This window comes from Podarcis erhardii (genome assembly GCF_964252035.2).
Source record: "Podarcis erhardii genome assembly, chromosome: 3".
NCBI lineage: Eukaryota > Metazoa > Chordata > Lepidosauria > Squamata > Lacertidae > Podarcis > Podarcis erhardii.
Window position 1 is genome coordinate 65,282,554 of NC_138507.1, and position 20,146 is coordinate 65,302,699.

Consider the following 20,146-nt stretch of genomic DNA (forward strand, 5'->3'; position numbering starts at 1 on the left):
AAAATACTCTTTGCATAGAGGATGTGCACCCCCACCTAGAAGCTATGGAAACACACATGCTATTGACTGACAAGCTGTATTGTTGGCAAATTCAGCATCTCACCAGACCATATACATGCTGGGGGTCCAGGTTTTCTGGGGAACCTCTCCATGCTGTTGACAAAGATCAAACCTCTGGAGTTAACCACCAAATTTAACCCACAGCAACCTTCTGATGTAACTTCTTAAGAGAAACATCCTTAAGTTTAGACTCAACACTTTCCAGCAGTGGCAGGGAACCTGTGGCCTGCCAACTATTAATAGACCACAAGTTCCATCTCTCACAAATAGCCATGGTGATGGGAGTTGGGAGTCCACCAACACCTGGAAGGCCACAGGTTCTCCACCTCTGTTTTAGAGGGAAGCAAAAAGAGTTTCAACAAGGCTAGCCAAATTCCCAAGGCCTGTGAAATTTAGGCTGCAATCCTAACCTGATAGTCAGCCTCCTTGAATTCAATAGGACTTACTTCTGAGTAGACATGGTTGGGATTGCACTGTTAATCTCTGAATCAGACTGAAAGTCTAACAAACTCTTGTGTGCAGTTTTTAAAAACAAATGTTTGGTATGCAACTATTTCTGATATATTTTATTAATATTTATTAAATTTCTATACCACCCTTCGTCTGGGGATCACAGGAGGGTTAACAATATAAAAATTAAAAAGGAACCAATGAAACAATCACCATCACCACCCCAGCCCACATTCCACACGCAGTTTAAAAACTTTAGATTGTTTAATTAGCCAAAGGCCTGGGAAAAGAGGGATATTTTTTCCTGGCACCTGAAGATATGTAACAAAGGCATGGTATGAATGAAGAAGGATTTGCAATATTTACTGGCAGCTCCCAGATTTTCAGCATATAATAAAATGTCATTTATAGTGACTGAAACACCATTTAGAACCATCTAACTGTAACTGCAGCACAAACCTTTAACTATGTAGAGTGCAAATCCAGCAGATCTTGCTTCTGAGTAAGGTGAATTAAAACATGATTTGCTAGGAAACAGGTCCTGATGAATTATATGTAAGGACAGCTATATTGGACCTTTCCTTAACAGAAAATCATCCCTGCCATAATATCAAAAGTCCATTAGGATTTCCTATTTCAAAGCATGGTTCTGTTGTAAGCAGATTAAATTCATCAAAGCAGCCTTGTTAAAATGGAAATTAAAAGTGTGTTAGTTCTGTAAATATCATGCAGGTAGGTTTTCTGTTTGTTTTTATATGTATTACGGTAATCAGTATAATTATTCAAAAATGTTTTATAGTGTAGTGTGTATTGTCTTCCCTTCTATACAAATATAGAATTAAAGAACTTAGTCACACAAGTCCATAATAATAATAATAATAATAATAATAATAATAATAATTTATTATTTGTACCCCGCCCATCTGGCTGGGTTTCCCCAGCCACTCTGGGCGGCTTCCAACAGAGATAAAAAATACACTAAAATGTCACATATTAAAAACTTCCCTGAACAGGGCTGCCTTCAGATGTCTTCTGAATGTCAGGTAGCTGTCCATCGCCTTGACATCCGATGGGAGGGCATTCCACAGGGCGGGCGCCACCACCGAGAAGGCCCTCTGCCTGGTTCCCTGCAACTTGGCCTCTCGCAGTGAGGGAACCGCCAGAAGGCCCTCGGAGCTGGACCTCAGTGTCCGGGCAGAACGATGGGGGAGGAGACGCTCCTTCAGATATACTGGACCGAGGCCATTTAGGGCTTTAAAGGTCAGCACCAACACTTTGAATTGTGCTCGGAAACGTACTGGGAGCCAATGTAGGTCTTTCAAGACCGGTGTTATATGGTCTCGGCGGCCGCTCCCAGTCACCAGTCTAGCTGCCGCATTCTGTATTAGTTGTAGTTTCCGGGTCACCTTCAAAGGTAGCCCCACGTAGAGCGCATTGCAGTAGTCCAAGCGGGAGATAACCAGAGCATGTACCACTCTGGCGAGACAGTCCGCAGGCAGATAGGGTCTCAGCCTACGTACCAGATGGAGCTGGTAAACAGCTGCCCTGGATACAGATTTGACCTGTGCCTCCATGGACAGCTGTGAGTCCAAAATGACTCCCAGGCTGCGCACCTGGTCCTTCAGGGGCACAGTTACCGCATTCAGGACCAGGGAATCCTCCACACCTGCCCGCCTCCTGTCCCCCAAAAACAGTACTTCTGTCTTGTCAGGATTCAACCTCAATCTGTTAGCCGCCATCCATCCTCCAACCGCCTCCAGACACTCACACAGGACCTTTACCGCCTTCACTGGTTCTGATTTAAAAGAGAGGTAGAGCTGGGTATCATCTGCATACTGATGAACACCCAGCCCAAACCTCCTGATGATCGCTCCCAGCGGCTGCATGTAGATGTTGAAAAGCATGGGGGAGAGGACAGAACCCTGAGGCACCCCACAAGTGAGCGGCCAGGGGTCCGAACACTCATCCCCCACCACCACTTTCTGAACACGGCCCAGGAGGAAGGAGCGGAACCACTGTATAACAGTGCCCCCAGCTCCCAGCCCCTCAAGACGGTCCAGAAGGATGTCATGGTCGATGGTATCAAACGCCGCTGAGAGATCCAGCAGAACTAGGAAACAGCTCTCACCTTTGTCCCTAGCCCGCCGGAGATCATCAACCAGTGCGACCAAGGCAGTTTCAGTCCCATGATGAGGCCTGAATCCCGACTGGAAGGGATCCAAATGGTCCGCTTCTTCCAGGCGTGCCTGGAGTTGTTCAGCAACCACTCGCTCAATCACCTTGCCCAAGAATGGGAGGTTTGAGACTGGGCGATAATTGGCCATCGTGGCCGCATCTAAAGATGGTTTTTTAAGAAGCGGTTTAATAACCGCCTCTTTCAGCGGGTCTGGGAAGGCTCCCTCACGGAGGGAAGCATTCACCACCCCACGAAGCCCATCGCCCAGTCCTTCCCGGCTAGCTTTTATAAGCCAGGATGGGCAAGGATCCAGGAGACAGGTGGTTGGCTTCACTCGTCCAAGCAGCCTGTCCACATCCTCGGAGGTAACAGATTGAAATTGATCCCACACAACTTGACCAGACAGGACTCTAGCACTCTCCCGCCCCGGCCCTGCTCCCACGGTGGAGTCTACTTCTTCCCGAATCTGAGCGATTTTATCTGCAAAAAAATTTGCAAAATCATTGCAGGAGAACATGTGGCCCGTACTGGGCCCTGATGTTACAGGTGGTTCCGCTAAATTGCGAACCACCTGAAAGAGTCTCCTGCTGCTGTTTTCTGCAGATGCAATAGAGGCGGTGAAGAAAGTCTTCTTCGCCGTCGCTATCGCCACTTGGTAGGCTCGACATTGAGCTCTAACCCGTGTCCGGTCAGATTCAGAATGAGTTATCCGCCACCGGCGCTCTAGCCGTCTCAACGATTGTTTCATTGCCCTCAGATCCGTGGAAAACCACGGGGCTCTCCGGGCTTCATGCAATCGGAGAGGGCGCTTCGGAGCCAAACAGTCAATAGCCCTGGTTAACTCCACATTCCAGCGGGCCACCAGGGAATCGGCTGAATGGCCATCAACATGGGATAAAGCATCCCCAACCACTCTCTGGAAACCATTTGGATCCATTAAGTGGCGGGGGCGGACCATCCGAATCGGTCCCACCTCCCTGCAGAGGGGATGGGTCGCGGAGAAGTCCAGTTGCACCAGGAAGTGATCTGACCATGGCACTTCTTTCGTTTCGCTTTTACTTAGTGTCAGATCACCAACATCCGTAGAGGTAAACACCAGGTCCAAGGCATGTCCGCGGCTATGGGTTGGGCCAGACTTATTCAGGGACAGCCCCATGGAGGCCATGCTTTCCACGAAGTCCCGAGCGGCCCCTTGTAAGGTCGTGTCGGCATGGATGTTAAAATCCCCTAGGACGACCAAGCTAGGTGTCTCCAGGAGAACATCCGCCACGACCTGAAGCAGCTCGGGCAGGGAATCCTTGGTGCAGCGGGGAGGTCGGTACACCAAAAGGAATCCTGTACTGCCCCTATTGCCCAACTTCCAGAACATGCACTCAGAAAACTGGGTCTTCCCAATAGGACGCCTGGTGCAAACTAATGACTTCCTAAAAATCACTGCAACCCCCCCTCCCCGCCCACATGACCTGGGTTGCTGTGCGTAAGAGAAACCTGGTGGACAAGCAGTGGCAAGGACAGGCCCATCTGCTTCATCCAACCAAGTCTCTGTTACACATGCCAGGTCAAGTCCTCCATCCATGATCAAGTCATGGATGGCAGTGGTCTTATGAATCATTGACCTGGCATTGCACAGCAACACTTTCAGGTCATGTGGGTATCCCTTGCTGATTCTAGTATTCATCCGGTCAGGACCAGACCCAGAGGCAGGGATAGTCCTCAGACAACGACTAAACCTGCCTCCTCTGTAATGACATGGTCTGGTCTTAGCGTAACTCCTCCTCCTACCCGTGATCACTGAGATCGGTTGTCCCAGTGCATTCCCCCCTGTGAAGCATATCCCAGCCATTTTATGGGCTGGGGCCCATTCCCCGGCAGCCCTGACCCCTCCCCTTAAGAACGAAATAACCCCTTTAAGAAACAAACAAACAAAAAAAAAACACACAAATAAGACAATATAAACAAAAAACAATAGAAATTACAAAAATTACAAAAACATAAAATCAAACAAATTCCCAGGCCCAATAAACATCCACCGCACCCCCCCCCCATACAAAAAATTCAAAATAAAAATTTTAAAACATTTTAAAAGCACTCTGCACCCCTCCGGCAGTAACAGCAACTGTTCCAGTGAGGCCCGTCAGGCCCTGCCCCAGGCCAGATGGTGAATGGCAGGAAGGAGCAGGGCCCTCAGACACTCACATGCAGGAGAGTCCTCCCGGGCAGCAGAGTCCAGCAGTCCTTTATGAGGCTTCAGGCCCCGCCCCAGGCCAGATGGTGAGTGGCAGGAAGGAGCAGGGCCCTCAGACACTCACATGCAGGAGAGTCACATAGGATGTCACATAGAGGAGGGAGAAAGGTTGTTTTCTGCTGCTCCAGAGAAGTGGACAAGGAGCAATGGATCCGAACAGTAAATGCTTGAATTCAGCATCTTTCTGGAATCCGGTGAGTTTGATGGGGAGCATGCTTTTCTCCTCATTATGCTCTATCTGCTTTTTGTTCACTTTCTTTAAGGAGCTGGATTCCTGAGTTACATAAAAGCTGCCAAATGACCCAAGAGAGGTTGAGGTAGCTGAGGAGGAGAGATATAAAGAGGCCTCCTACATCCAAAATGACTCCCAGGCTGCACACCTGGTCCTTCAGGGGCACAATAACTCCATTCAGGACTAGGGAGTCCCCCACACCCACCCGCCCCCTGTCCCCCCAAAACAGTACTTTTGTCTTGTCAGGATTCAACCTCAATCCATCAGCCACCATCCATCCTCCAATCGCCTCCAGACACTCACACACCTTCACTGGTTCTGATTTAAAAGAGAGGTAGAGCTGGATATCATCCACTTACTGGTGAACACCCAGCCCAAACCCCCTGATGATCTCTCCCAGCAGTTTCATATAGATTTTAAAAAGCATGGGGGAGAGGACGGAACCCTGAGGCACCCCACAAGTCAGAGCCCAGGGGTCTGAACACTCATCCCCCAACACCACTTTCTGGACACAGACCAGGAGGAAGAAGAGGAACCACTGGTATAACAGTGCCCCCAGCTCCCAGCCCCTCTAGACAGTCCAGAAGAATGTCATGGTCACAGGTATCAAAGGCCGCTGAGAAATCCAGCAGAACTAGGAAACGAGTGTGAGGAAATTAACCAGGAACTATCTTTATGCAGCAAAGAATGCATTTTATCACTGAGTTCCAATCATCCCCCTTCCTAGTTCTTCCTTAACTCTCCCCAAGCCCTTCCCAAATGGAGAAGTTCTCCATATTTTAGAGACTCATTACCTGAGAGCAAAATCCTGCCTCACCTCCTTGCTAAGACACAACAGATTGCCTGTGCCACAAATCTCCTTAGCATCCATACCTTTAGGACTCCCTGTGTCATGATGCCTGAGTCCGGCTTAAAGTTTTGTGTGTCCCTTGCTTTTAAATTGATGTGGTATTGAGTCTCACTGTTTACTGTGCCTTTGTACCCAATGGTCTCAGTCTTCTGGCTGTTGCCATATTATTAGCACACCCTTGTTTCTAAAATATTTGGGTTTTTCCAGGGCAATTGGTTGTTCCCGCGGCTGACCTTGCATCCTCCCCCACACTTCTTGAATCTCTTTACGTACTTACTTACACACACACAATTGTATTGTATAGTCATAGGTATCAAATATGTCTGCATTTGTATTTTATTACATTTTTTTGTCTTAGTGATTACTGAGGCTGAATTTGTACCATGTGTGTTTGTTCTAAACGTAATTGGCGGAGAGTGACCCCTTCAAACTTCTGTGTCTCTAATGGGCAAGATGAATAAATGAATCAATGAGAAAATGGGCAAGATGGGCAAGATGAGTGACATCATGTCTGATAGGTAGAATTCCAATCGTCACATAGTTTGAGCCAATTTTGCCTTGCTGTTTTTATCAATTCCCATATCTATTCAAGTGACACAAATCAGATGCGGGCCAAATGCACACTGTAGATTTTGCAGACTTGTGCTGGATGGATGTACCAAGGCTACATTTAAATAATAATGCTTTTAATTTGCTATTTGTGCTAGCACATGATAACCAAGTCACTGGAAGCCTCCATCCCAATAGCCACCATTGAAAAAGCTCTTCTCTATGTGAATAGGCTGCTAAGTCTTCTTCTGAGTTCACTCTAAGGATGCTTCCAGACAGGAGTTTATACTGGGTAGTTGGTGCTGTTCATGCACACAATTCTTTTTTGTAGTGCCCACACAATATCCTTGTCAACAGAATGTCAGCCCATACTTTTAAAAAATTTAGCCTAGATTTCCCATTTCCATGGAAAATCTGATTCATAAAAATAAACCTTAGTGATCTGCATTCACTTATCAGCACATTAATTTAGTCTCGGTCCATGGTTTGTCACACATTGTGACATTTGGGTGGATGGATTCTAATGCCACCCTCATCCAGCCCATTCTGTTTTCAGTGGCTCAAATGATGCAAGTGTGCCTATTTCCAGAGATTGCCACATGCTGAGGGCACACCTGAATTTCAGCAAACCAGTTGCTATGAGTTTTTCTCAAAAGATCTCCTAAAAATACACATGGCAATTACCTCAGAGGTTGTATTCACAGTACATACATCTGTCTTTTTAATTATTATCAACAAAACCAATACAGTGATCTTGTGCAAGATCTCAATATCACTCTTGTACTAGGCTTTGAGAAGCATCACTCATAAGCAAGTCCTCAGTATTTTTTAAAAAAGTGGAAATGGATATTGCTCACACCCATCCCTCAAATCACAGGTTCCCATTTTGTGGCTGGTAATATTTCCTCTTGCACTCATGAGCACTTCCTGGGTTGTTGTTGTTTTAAAAAAAGTTGTGTGTGTGTGTGTGTGTGTGTGTGTGCTCGCGCGCGCACACACACACACACACACACACACACACACACACAGAATACCACTGCACTTGCCCACCAACAGCATTGGAGGGCTGGAAATGAGTGATTGAGGGGAATAAGATGGGAAGCCCTCCAGGTACATTTCCTCAATCTTCACCCACTTGTGTGGACAGCTAGCAGCAGAATAACAATGAATATCCATGACTGAAAAAACAGGAATGTGTGGAAGTTAATGTGCTTTGAACAACCTACTTGCAATAGCAGGCCCCTGTCTGGAAGCACCCCAAGATGGCTGGTATTAAGTCTGCTGAAAATTCCAACAAAAGCCTTTTAAGTAGAGATCTCCCCCAGTCTGTGTCTGTATTGGAATGGTTTCTAATATGTTTTTTTTTTTTTTTCATTTGTGTGTTTGCCGCCTCTGGTTCCTTTGGGAGGAAGGTGGGAGCTGGGTTTAATAAATAAAATGAATGGGACCTAAGTCTCACTAGGCTGTTAGTGAGGATAAGAAGAAAGTAGTTTAGTATATTGTTTGTTTGCAAAAAATGTCTATAACCACTAATGTTAAGGGTGGGGAGACCAAGCTGGTGAACAGCTGTAAATTAAAAACTGAAATTATGTGCATAAAACAAGTACAAAAATATCACAAATAAGTACATCAACATAGCTGGTTCACCCCCTCATGGGAAGCCTGGGTGAAACATGAATTTTAAGCATGGAACCTAAATTCCAGATGCATGCCTGGTATTTGATTTGGGAGTATATTCCAAAGGCTAGTGACACCACACTAAAGGCCATAGTGGACATCAGTAACATACAGCACCTCTAAGAATGCCTCTCCTGAAGATCAAAGTGACCAGGCAGTTAAGGTGTTATTGGGGATAAACTAGTACCAAATTCTTCAAGTTTTTCTACTTTTCAGAATGGAGTTAACATTCTAGTATTCCCTTAAAAACTGCCATCATGAGTCACAATTGACGTGAAACTATTTCAATGTCTTAAAGACACAATTAAAGCTCCCAATGGTAATTACAAACTGTATCATGGAACATGGTAACTGTCCAAAATAGCTAAAAGCATCATTTAAATAAAGGAGAAATCAACTTTTTATTGCAGGTTCCAGTTCTGACAAAAGATTTTTACCATTTCAAGGGAATAAGCTTGATCATGGACCTCAATATACTTATTATGAGTGAACCAAACACTGATCGTTATTTTTAAAGCATGATCGAATAAGTTGGGATTCTGTATACTAGAATTGCCTGAGAAATGTGGCAGAGAAAAAAGCATAATACAAGCTTAGATGGGACCCAGAAATGCAAAGTGTATGGCACGTGGGAATATAACATTAAATATTTTAATTCTACTGCCATAGATTTAGACATGAGTTCAAATGGCTATGGATTGCATCTTCCAAAACTTTCAGGTAAAGTGAATCTAACATTGATTAACGGTTCCCTATCACTGCAGAGAACTTTGAAACCAAAATAACTGAAGCCATCCAAGTTGCCTGACCAGGGGGCACATTTGGAATTTTGAGAAAGTGCCTTTGTTGCAAGTCACAAAATTGCTGTCATAGGGGTGTGGCAAAACACAAAATGGCTGTCACATCTAAAACAGCTGAAATACTGGGCCACAAAATGGTGCAGGCATACTCCCTCATCTATTCACAGTGAGGGGAGCACCTACAGTGGCCACCATACTTGCTCAAAGAGAGATGCCCTTTGCACTTCTTCAATGTTCAGAATGAAAGGGATAGTAAGTGTCCAGTCCTGGCATACAATAAATTGTGGGGATGTTTAAGCAGGTGTGCTCAGTGTAGGAGAATTTGAGCAGATAGTCTCTTGTATATTGTGGATCTTTGAGGGACTATTTACTGAGTGACACAGAAGGCACAGGCAGGCACATTGGCACCTATGGGTGCCTCATTTGTGACCTCTGTTCTACAACATGTTGCCCCCACAACAAGGAATAATTTGATTTCCCTTTTATAAAAAGCAGAAAGTGTTAAATTTAAAAGTTTTTGCTGTTTCTCAATGTAGTATTTCCCTGTAATTGCTTCGGAGTGGAGGCAATATTACAGAACAGAACTAAGGACAGTTTTGCTATTGCTGCCTCTCTTTTCCTGAAGCAAACGCAAACCAACCATCTTTGCTTTCTTCATAGTTCCAACGGCAAGTCTGTGTCCTGGTCTGAACCAGGTGGGAGAGACGTTCCCAAGGGACAACATATGTGGCACAGACTCTCAGTGCATGTGAAGGGCAAAGAGCCAGGATGCAATCAGACCGCAGTGATCAAGCCCTTGACTAAAAGCTATCCAGGCCAAGGCAAGAGCCTGACTTTTTCAGACATCAGCAGTAAGACTCTGTACAATGTGGTGGAGGAAGAGGAGAGTGAGCCAGTGCGCTTTGGCCAACTAAATAGTCCTTCGATGGTTGTGCATCGACGAATCATGGCGACGCCTCCCCTGCAGGCAACAGCAGAGGAAACCCACCTGTTCTTGTCTGAGCAGAGTCCCCAAATCCTACCACCTCCACCACCACAGAGATCCGTTATGGAGCAGCTGCAAGGCGTGGTCAACAAATTTGCCACTGGCATCCCGGACTTCAACTCTGTGATCCCCGCACCTGGTGCCGGGAACGGAGTGAGGCCTATCTATCACCCTCCATTACTGCAGCAGCAGGTGCTGCCACTCCAAATGGGTACATTCAGCAAAGAGATAGTTTCGTCCCCAGCTGAAGAAGAGGGGCAGGAGGAGGAGGAGGAGGAGGAAGAAGAAGAAGAAAATGAAAAGTTTAAGCTTATCCAAGGGTATGTGTATGAGCGGCCGGGGAACCTAGAGGAGGATGAAGATGAGGAAGAGGAGCAGGCAACCAGCAAACTGACTCTAGAAGACTCACCAGCACTGACGCCTCCATCTCCCTTTCGAGATTCGGTGGCCTCAGGCAGTTCTGTGCCCAGCTCCCCGGTATCTGAATCAGTGCTTTGCACACCTCCCATTGCAACCTATGCCTCTGTTGTTCTGAGGGATTATAAGCAAACTTCATCAACCCTGTAGAACAGAGGCTGTGGTGATGAAAGCAAGTGGGCCACGTCTCCTTGGTCAGCTTTGTTTTGATGGGGCAAAGCAGCACAAGCCGTGAGAGGGCAAGAGAAGGCATACCAACATGGTGTGGTGTATAGGAGGGGGCAGCAGCAACAACGAACAAATGTGTATCCTGCACTAAATCTATTAGAGGGCTTCAATTCTTTACTTGTTGTGTGTGTGCGTGTGTGCGCGTGCGCGTGTTTTAAAGGGAAAGTATTGTATTGTTTTCAAAGTATTGTATTCTGAGAAGACAGTAGGCGTTTTGACAAAGCACAAATCCCATCTACGACTTCTATAGCAAAAACAAAATTCAAAGGGGTAATAAGTACAGTACACAACGTTTCACACACACTGTCACACACTCTCTTGGCAACACTTGAATAGGACTCCGCATAACACAAACCACAGAGGAGACCTTAGCATCCATCTCACTGCTGGACATCTTCACTGAATGCGGCAACGTTCCCTTCGAAAGGAAGGAATAAAAGACTTCTCTGCAGACAGCACACCTGGGTATATCTTCTCTTATGCTTTCTTAAGTGAGTGACCTGGAAATAACAAGTTGTCATGTGAAGTTTGTGTCAGAGAAGCAAAAATAGCATGTGAGCATATAGTTTATAAGGAATGTTTAGAACCTCTGATTTAGTATCCCCCCCCCCCCGTGCTGATTTTAAAAAGAGCCAGAATAAACGCAGTGAAGACACGAAAGGGCTGCTGATGAGAACCAAGGCAGAAATTCCTGTAGTGTTGAGCCTTTGCCCTTTTGTAGATGATTGCAAGCCAGGTGGCTAAACTGTTAACACTACATTTCCTGTAGCAAAACAATATTTACCAACTCAACTTTCATAATCTGATGCATCTGCCATGTGGTTACATTGTTTGTTTGTGTTACTATGGAAACAAGTACATATGAAATAATTATATATTTTGAGCAAAAGTTACTACTTTAAAGCAAAAAGCAATTCTTAACCGTGGCTCACTAGATTCATGGTAGAGGCAAGAGAATGAGTGTATGTTGTGTCTTTGTGTGTGTGCGTGTAACTGTATAGAACATGTGCTGTATAACATCTAATAACTGCCACTGGATGATCGTCCTACAAATATATTATCAATATTTTTATGTTTCGATCATGTTTTATATTGCATTGTTTAAAAATATACTATAGATCTTTGAAGGTTTGTAAGCTGTGCTGAAACATTTTTAAAAAGCTAAGCCTTCCCTTATAATAGGGTGCTTGATTTTGCTGATATTTTTGCCATGTGAAATTATGCTGTTGAAAATAACCAGTGCTCCAATAATTTGTTATTTCATGTATTTTAAACAAATGTATTTAATAAAGGAAGCATCTCTTTTAGAAATCTTGCACACACCAGAATTAAAAACAACAACTGTAAAGGCAAATTTGGAAAAAGTATTCAGACCATTTCTCGTTATGGATAACCATAACGTTATGGTCTTTCAGACCATACCTGTGGCAAAGAAATTTCTATGGTGCTTGAATCTGTCTACCATTGTTGTTATTCCTCTCATGCTGGTTGTTTTTTTTTTTCCCTTTCCCCCAGTTTCCGGATTTTGTGTAGGTTTCTTTTCTAATAATCAAAATCATTGTCAATGATTATCATGCTGTTTTAACAACCTTTTTCTATTACATTTCTTTTCATATAAGGGATTGAAGGAAATATGTAACAGAATTGAATTTGGAGAATGTGTAACTGAAAAACGTTGTATGCAATGGCTGCTATGATTTAGCTAAAAATGCTTTGGCATGGACAAGTGAAAGCATCCAGTTTTTAAATGATCCTACCAGTTGCAGCCTTCTGCACCATATCCCATTCTGTTGCTGTTGGATCTCCTACTCCTAAAACCAGCATTTCAGGCTGGGCTTAAATGGGCAGTGGGCACTGGAAACAAGCAAATATCTCCAGGGTGTATGAGTTCACTCCACTAAGACACAGATACCCACAGAGTTGTATCCAAAGATACACAAGTGTAAGGGACTTTACTGCTCTCTCTTCCTCACATCAGCCCCATGAGCCCCCTAAAAACCGCTCCTGACCCGAGATCAGGCAAAGCTCCAGAACAGCATAGGATGTGAGCCAGATCCTACAGTGGGTAAGCATGGGCAAATCTGTCAACTTCGTTTTATTTCAGTTTCTATGGGTTTTTTCCCTGATCTTAAATTCAATCCTTCACATTTACACATCAGTTTGTGGGGGTTTTTCAGTCATCGTGAAAGTTTGGAATATACATTTTTATATGCAATTTTGCCTAATGTGAATATTGCAAGGATTTTTTCCCCAACAATCGTACATCACAAATATATGCATTTTATGCACACTTTCCCATAATTTATGCATTTTTGTATGTTTGGTTAGAGAGCTGCCTCACAAAATTTGGAGGAGTGTAAATTTCAAAGAATAGGAGAATAGCAGCATTTGCCCTTGATTCAGGTAGGTAACCGTGTTGGTCTGACATAGACAAAATGAATAAAAACTAAATAAAAAAATTGTCCAGTAGCACCTTAGAGACCAAATAAGTTAGTTCTGGGTATAAGCTTTCATGTGCATGTTCTGAAGAAGTGTGCATGCACACGAAAGCTTATACACAGAACTAACTTAGTTGGTCTCTAAGGTGCTCTATCTCTCTTTATATAACATATATACATACATACATATATATATATATATATATATATATATATATATATATAAGCATTTGCCCTGTGCATCAGAAAATGTGGATTATGCAGGTCTGCTGAACTTAACTTCTCCCCATCCCTAGCAGTAAAAGGGGACATCGTCACATGTGCATTTATATTGTCCTCTCTTGTTTTCAGTTAACTTCTTATGCTTTCAGTGATGTCATCATGCAGCCAAATTTGATTGACCATACTTAGCATTGTGATGCAATTCCAACAACTGTTTAATCCCTGATTGGCTTTGATTTCCCTGCCATGCCAGGGTTTAAATTATCCACGGCCACCTCCACCCCCATTGGTGCTGATTGGTCACCAGGGCCCGCCCCTTGAGCAGGGCCCCATGCAGTGCCAACAGCATGGACAAGCAGCGACAGGGAGGGTGCCAGTCTCTGTCCCTGGGGCGGATCAAGGCAGCACCACCCACCCAATAAGTTGAGCAGACCTTCAATCACCCCCATAAGTAATCCAGAAAGAAGAAGCAGTAGCTGGAGAATAGGAAATTGCATGGAAATAATAGCAGCAAACCAGGATGTTGGCACTGAACATGACTGGATGGTGATGGTACAGTAAATGTTTACATAGTCTAAAGGGATATTTGTGGAAATACTTTACACCATCAAAATCACTATTTTTGCCTGAAAACGTCAAATATTCAGGGCAGCCCCAAGTGCACTCAGCCATTGTAATCAGAGGGTTTGATGCACACTTAATTATTGAAATCAATGGAATTTAAGTAAGACTAAATTTAATTAATTTGTAGTGCATCAGGTTGGAAAGGCTGCTCTGAAGTATCATGAAACTCAGCAAAGTTTCAGCAGGCTGGGGCACTTTGCTTCTGCACATGCAGATCCCTTCTCCCATTGTAAACCCCCCCCCCCAACTCTCTTCGCAATACAGTAGCCTGTCTTCTTGAGGCTATAATTTGATAAAAAAGGCTGCAGCTTTCTTATTAGAGGCAGTCAGTTGACAGAAAGTATTCCTGGCTACTGCTGCAATCTGGATGTCCAACGCTCCCATAAACCTACAAACCAGAGATTGACTTCACTCTTCCAGGGCAAATGCTCCACAGATAGTGTACAATGAAAAAATATATAAAGCACAATAAAATCACATAGTAAATTACTAAAAACAGTAGCAAAACAAAAGGGATAACTGAACAACCAAACATTCATAGGACAAGCAAAGTTCTCATTTCACAACATGCAGCAAAAAGTGTGCTTGTTTATTTATAAGATTTCTTAGCTGCCTTTCGGCATCAGGTCCACTGGCAGGTTACAACAACAGAATATAAAACAGCAAAAAAACTGCAATTATAAAACATGTAAAATGAGTCCAAATGAAACAGAACAATATAAATTCAGCAAAAAAGCAGGGTCCATAAAAAATTAAATACCCTAATTGACAAAGGCCAGGGTAAAGAGACATGTAGCAAAAGCTAAAGATATAAAGATAAGGTCTTTATAATATTTGGCAAATTTAGTAATCCCCAAATAGGTTACCTTAGTGAAATCATGCATGTTACACATGCAGTTAACATGTTCAGAATATTTTTCTCCTGTCATGTAAATATCACTGGTTACAAGTATAGAATGACTTTTTTTTAACTGGCCTGACTCCTCAGTTGGATATTACTTCAACACAGGTGACGAGACAGCATTCTTCATTGCACCTGAGACAGCAGAATACTGTAGTGGGGCAGGACAGTCTCTGTAACATAAACAGGGAATGGCTTGGGGGCTTAGAAGAATCTGCCAGGGGGCTACTGCTGCCATCTAGCCTCTGCTGCTTGAGGTGGTCATCTCACCTTGACTAATGGCAGGGCCGGTCCTACTCTACCACTGAAGAAACACTGTTTGAACAAAACCTTACAGTAAGCCCTCTCTAGTTACTAAGAAGGCAACATTTAAAATAGGATAATTCACTGTTATGACTGATACAAAATCAGTACCGCAGTGAGAATAGCTTTCATATTCAACAATAAAATGTGAAGAGGAAGCACATCATCTACCTGCACCTATTTTTGCGCCCATTTGATGGTGGCAACTTGTACTCTGATCTAGCCAATCTCAACATAATAAGTAATCGTTTTACATAAATATCAATGGATATCCATTTTATTGAGGCTCCTTATATTAGCTCTTTGTTTGTAACTGGAAACTGGAACTGTGATATACAGTATGTCTCTAATGTTTATCCAAAGGTGAAGACCTTCACATGTGTGGTTGTACAAACTTCTAAGATTTCTGTAAAAAGGTATATTTTGGGCCTGTCATATGATTAATTAAAATTGCCTTTATAACACTGTCTAATAAGTATTTTATATTTACTTTGAAAAAAGATGATCCTACATTTTTACTCTGTGAAGTTATCATGATTTAAGATACAAACTGCATATCTGAAAAAGTAACACTCCAAAGGTTTTAATATCTGCACATAGTATTGTTATTCTTTAATTTATAAAAATAGTTATATACTGCTATTCAACAATTATAGATAAAAGTATAGATCAAAAACCATGTAAAAGTTTAAACGAGAAATAGTCTTTTGTGAGCTGATCAACATATTACTTGATCACTTGATGAGTTATCTTCAAGCGAACCCAGTTCCCCAGATTAGGAGACTACCACTCTTAACCACTACACCACACTGGCTCCCCTTGAGAGGGATGTCACCACACCATTTTGCACAGGATCTTGTCTACTTAAAATCTCTTGTACTGCAAAGTTGCTTCTCTGCTACGAGACCTGTATAAGGCATCCACTTTCAGTATAGATATCTTTTCAACCTCATGGCCCTCATTCCTCTCTAATATATTACCTAAGAATCAACTTGAACTGTACCAATTTAGACCATTTAAAACAACAAAACTCATGTTTACTGCTAAGCACAGAGACAGAAGTATCAGGAGATACAAGCAAAAGATAAGCATAACATTTTGGTTCTGCTTGTGCTTGCCAGCCCTAAGACTTAAAAAGTGCCTACTTCAGCACCAAAATACATCTGCTTATGAACTATGGAGAGCAGCGCTTTCCCGAGGATGGTGATTTCTAAACCACCTTCATCTCCCGTCCCATCAGTCACTGCGTATGCATGCTGTGTGAATTCTGAAAAGAACAGAAGTGAGAACCAAGCTTTGAAATGTAATTCCCATCATTTATTTATTTTTAAATTGTTGGCTAGAGGAAAATGAAATGTTTTAACAAAGGTCAATGGGACACAACTTAATCTTTGCTGAGTGATAGAACCAGAAGCAGCCAATCCCGCCACTCCCCTGCTGAAGCCTTACCACGCATGTGCTGCAGCTTCCAGATTCATGTGGAATCTCATAAGAGGTCTGTAAGATCTTGCCAGAACCTGGAAACCACAGCCACTTCTCCTTGCTTCTCCAGTGGCAGCAGTGGGGGTGGGGAGAGAGGGGGTCTTTCAGCCATGGGAGAAGTGAGGAGAATCGGCGGCTGTGGCGAGATCTTCTGTGAGTTCTGTGGGATCCCGGAAGAGTTCCATGAGATCTCAAGGGATTTTGCCAGAAGCTGCTGCCGCTTTCCCTCTTTTCCCCACTGGTGCCACCCCTTGGGATTCTGCTGCCCGAGGCGGTTGCCTCAGTCTGTCTCACAAGTGGGCTGGCCCTGGGTGGAGCATCTGCTTCACATAAAGAAGGTCCCTGTTCAGTTCTCAGGTAGAACTGTGAAAGACTCCCAGACTGAAATTCTGGAGAGATTCTGCCAGTCAATGAAGACAATGCTGAGCTAGATGGACTGATGGTGTGATTCAGGAACATAGGAAGCTGCCTTATACAAACTACTTGAGCTGAAGTCTTTGGGAGTATATCTTAACAACCTCTTGAAGGGTATTTTTTAAATAATTGGATCAGTAAAATGATACTTGGCAAGTACCAGCCTGCAAATTCATCAAGGGAAAGAAGCAGCCAGCCTACAGCATGCCTTTCTTAATGAGGTATTTAACAGACACTTCTTGAAAAACAAAAAAACATCCTGCTGGCAAGTGATGTATGTGATTATTACATCATCATCTTCTGGAACAGAGCCCAGAGCCTTTGAGAGTCCAGCTACTTTCGCAAATGAGATGTTAAGAGCAGATCTCTTTGGAAAGCTTGCAAACTAACTAACAGCAGTTGGTCTAATAAAAAAAGATGCCCTTAACCACAGCATGTCTTGCTCATTGTCTGGGATGACTAATAGGAGTAGTAGCACATTGTACAGTCCAATTTGCAGCATTAGAAAAGAAGCTGAATAATTCCCTTACGGATATATAAAGCTGCCTTATGCTCAGCAAAGCCACTAGCCCATCCAATTCTATAGCATCTGCTTCTGACCTGCACAAATTGTCCAAAGTATGATGTAAATAAAGGGACTGAGGATCAAATGTCCTGTGTAGTCCTACTGCTTACAGTGGCAAGGCTGAAAACAACAACAACCATGGACTCCTACAACCTTTAATAGTTGTGTAGGCTAAGCACACAATTTCAGCAGGTATAGCTTGTCATGCATTAAAGCTTAGCGTGGCTAATTTCTGAGAAAACATGCGTACGTTTGACTTGCATTATCTGTGAAATAGATATAAGAATGGTTTACTTTATAGTACCATCTTATTATAAAAGAAAAGTGAGTAGGATGGGGCATTTCAAACTGAAGTAACAAAACAACCAACATCTGTACCGCTACTTGCTGTATGTGTGCCAAATTGTATCTATGAGGTCAAAATAGTTTGTTTCTCACACAAATTGGGACTGGCTCGAAATATTAGTTTGAACAATATCTCAAATTCCAACCAGCATTCATGAAAAATCAGGGTAAGCTCTAATTAAATACCAATGATTGCTGCTATAATACAAGCAATCAAAATATGGAATATATTTATTATATAATAAATGGCCCCTGATGTGGGAACAAAAGCTTTCAAGAGTTTCTAAACTGACTCCCTAAAGATGATAAACAAGGGAGAGCCCACAAACCTACAAGCAAGCAATAGCAATGTGATCTCTTCCTTCTTCAGAAGAGCCCACAGAACCCAATAAAAGAGATAAAATACAAAAATCAGATTAAGTCTGTTTGCAGAGCAAAAAACATTTAAGCAGGCCAAATTACTGGTGTGGAACCCCTTCCCGAAACAGCTTGAGCTTTTGAACTTTGCCTACAGGCAGTTGCAGTTATCATGAAGCCATGGAAAATGTACTAAGCCTCAGAAAAATATCAAGACAATTTACAGAAAGTATTTCAGCACCATTTACTGTGACATTATCAGAGAGTAGGATATTATTAGCGGAGGAAGCATAAAAAGAAGAAGAAGAAATAAGTTATATTTGCTTTAAGAAATGCACACTCATTTTTGGGGGGGAAGGAATAGAGAAACTAAAGGGTAGGTGGGGGAAGAGGCACCCAAGAAATATGTGCAAAAATAGCTGGACAATTAAAAATATTTTTTTTTCCTTTTTGAATGACTGTCAATTATTCTGAAGGGGGTGGACTGACCCCTGAGAAATAGGCCTTATGACATCTAGCTCAGAAGCATTTTGTCTCTCCCCCACCCATTTTTTGTTTTTGCTGTGGTTGTCATGAGAGCCCTACACTGTACTTAGTTGTTCAAAGTCTGTAGACCAACTACATTCATAAAGATTAAGTGCTTTATATGCGTTATAACACTGTGACACCAGATGGCACTGTGGAGTCCCGTCTTTCACCAACGGGATTTCCCTGTAGGAAGTTTACAATGCGTTTAACTGAATCACTTCTTTGATGTGTCTAGATCCAGCCCAAGTAGACCGAGTGGACAAAATTATTGTTTGCTCTGACTGAAAGTTGCTTCCAAGCATTTCAGAACAATATTAGGCAGGTTGCACATTTCATGAAAATTGTGGTCCACCTGCGCGGGGAATATCTAGTACAAAACTGATTTATGCAGAGACACCTTTGTGTCCTCTATCACTTTGCTCAATTGTCATGTTTTTAGTTTGCATTTTTATCCTGTGAACCACCCTGAGATCTATGGATAAAGGGTAGTATAATAATAATAATAATAATAATAATAATAATAATAATAATAATAATAATAATATCATCAGTAGATTACCTCTCTATCATCACCACCAGCATTCCCCATTTCTCCCTAAGTAGCATGTAGACAGTACTCTATTTGAGGGGTTCCTTAAAGATAAAGAACCATAAGACTAGGGAGAAAGGGCTGAGATGTATTATATTTCTATTTAAATCAACATCATTATTTCTACATTTGTATTTACACATATGAATTAGCACCCACAGATTTTATGGAACTCTTTTTGACAATGCCTGGGTAGCCACCCTAACTTGAGCCCTGCCAGAAAAATACATTTATAATAATAATGTTAAGTTGTGGGCGAACATGTCAGACGACACAGCGATTCTTTAAACAGCTCTTCTTTATTCAGATGCCAGAACAGAACTAGGCTGAGGAGCTCAGTCAGCCTGCTTATATAGAGCTCCAGAACAATGCAACTGTTGCCATTTTCTAAAACTATCCAATCACTGAACGTCACTTTTTGATCCTTCATTTGCATACAAAACTATCCAATCACTGAACATCACTTTTCGATCCTTCATTTGCATAACTATCTACAGTATCCCCCTGCTGTCCCAGGGTGAGAACTTGAGTTCATAACAAATAATAATGTTATTATTTATACCCCACCCATCTGGCTGGGTCTCCCGAGCCACTCTTTGGAAGGGACTCCTCTGTCTTCAATCACATATTGCCATACTGAGTCCAAAAATGTATTACTTGTCATGAACATCTCTTGTCTTCACATCTCTTCCTTCAAAATCCTCACAGG

The 20,146-nt window shown here is 42.7% G+C and overlaps 1 protein-coding gene and 1 long non-coding RNA gene across 4 annotated transcripts in view; one reads left to right on the plus strand and one right to left on the minus strand.

Moving 5' to 3' along the window:
* Nucleotides 1-12,057, plus strand: part of GRM1 (glutamate metabotropic receptor 1) — a 178,375-nt gene extending 166,318 nt beyond the window's left edge. For 2 of the 3 annotated variants that reach the window (XM_081854320.1, XM_081854321.1), the window contains one exon: nucleotides 9,700-12,057. In XM_081854320.1, the coding sequence (XP_081710446.1) occupies nucleotides 9,700-10,591 (892 nt within the window). In that variant the 3' untranslated portion in view covers nucleotides 10,592-12,057. The remainder of the gene's footprint in view (nucleotides 1-9,699) is intronic. The other variant, XM_081854323.1, reaches the window with a different exon arrangement.
* Nucleotides 11,036-17,075, minus strand: LOC309337690. The gene is made up of 3 exons (XR_014154495.1): nucleotides 16,607-17,075; nucleotides 12,092-12,211; nucleotides 11,036-11,169 (listed from the first exon to the last, which is right to left on the minus strand). It is a non-coding gene; the product is annotated as an uncharacterized lncRNA (long non-coding RNA).
* Nucleotides 17,076-20,146: the final 3,071 nt, after the last annotated feature.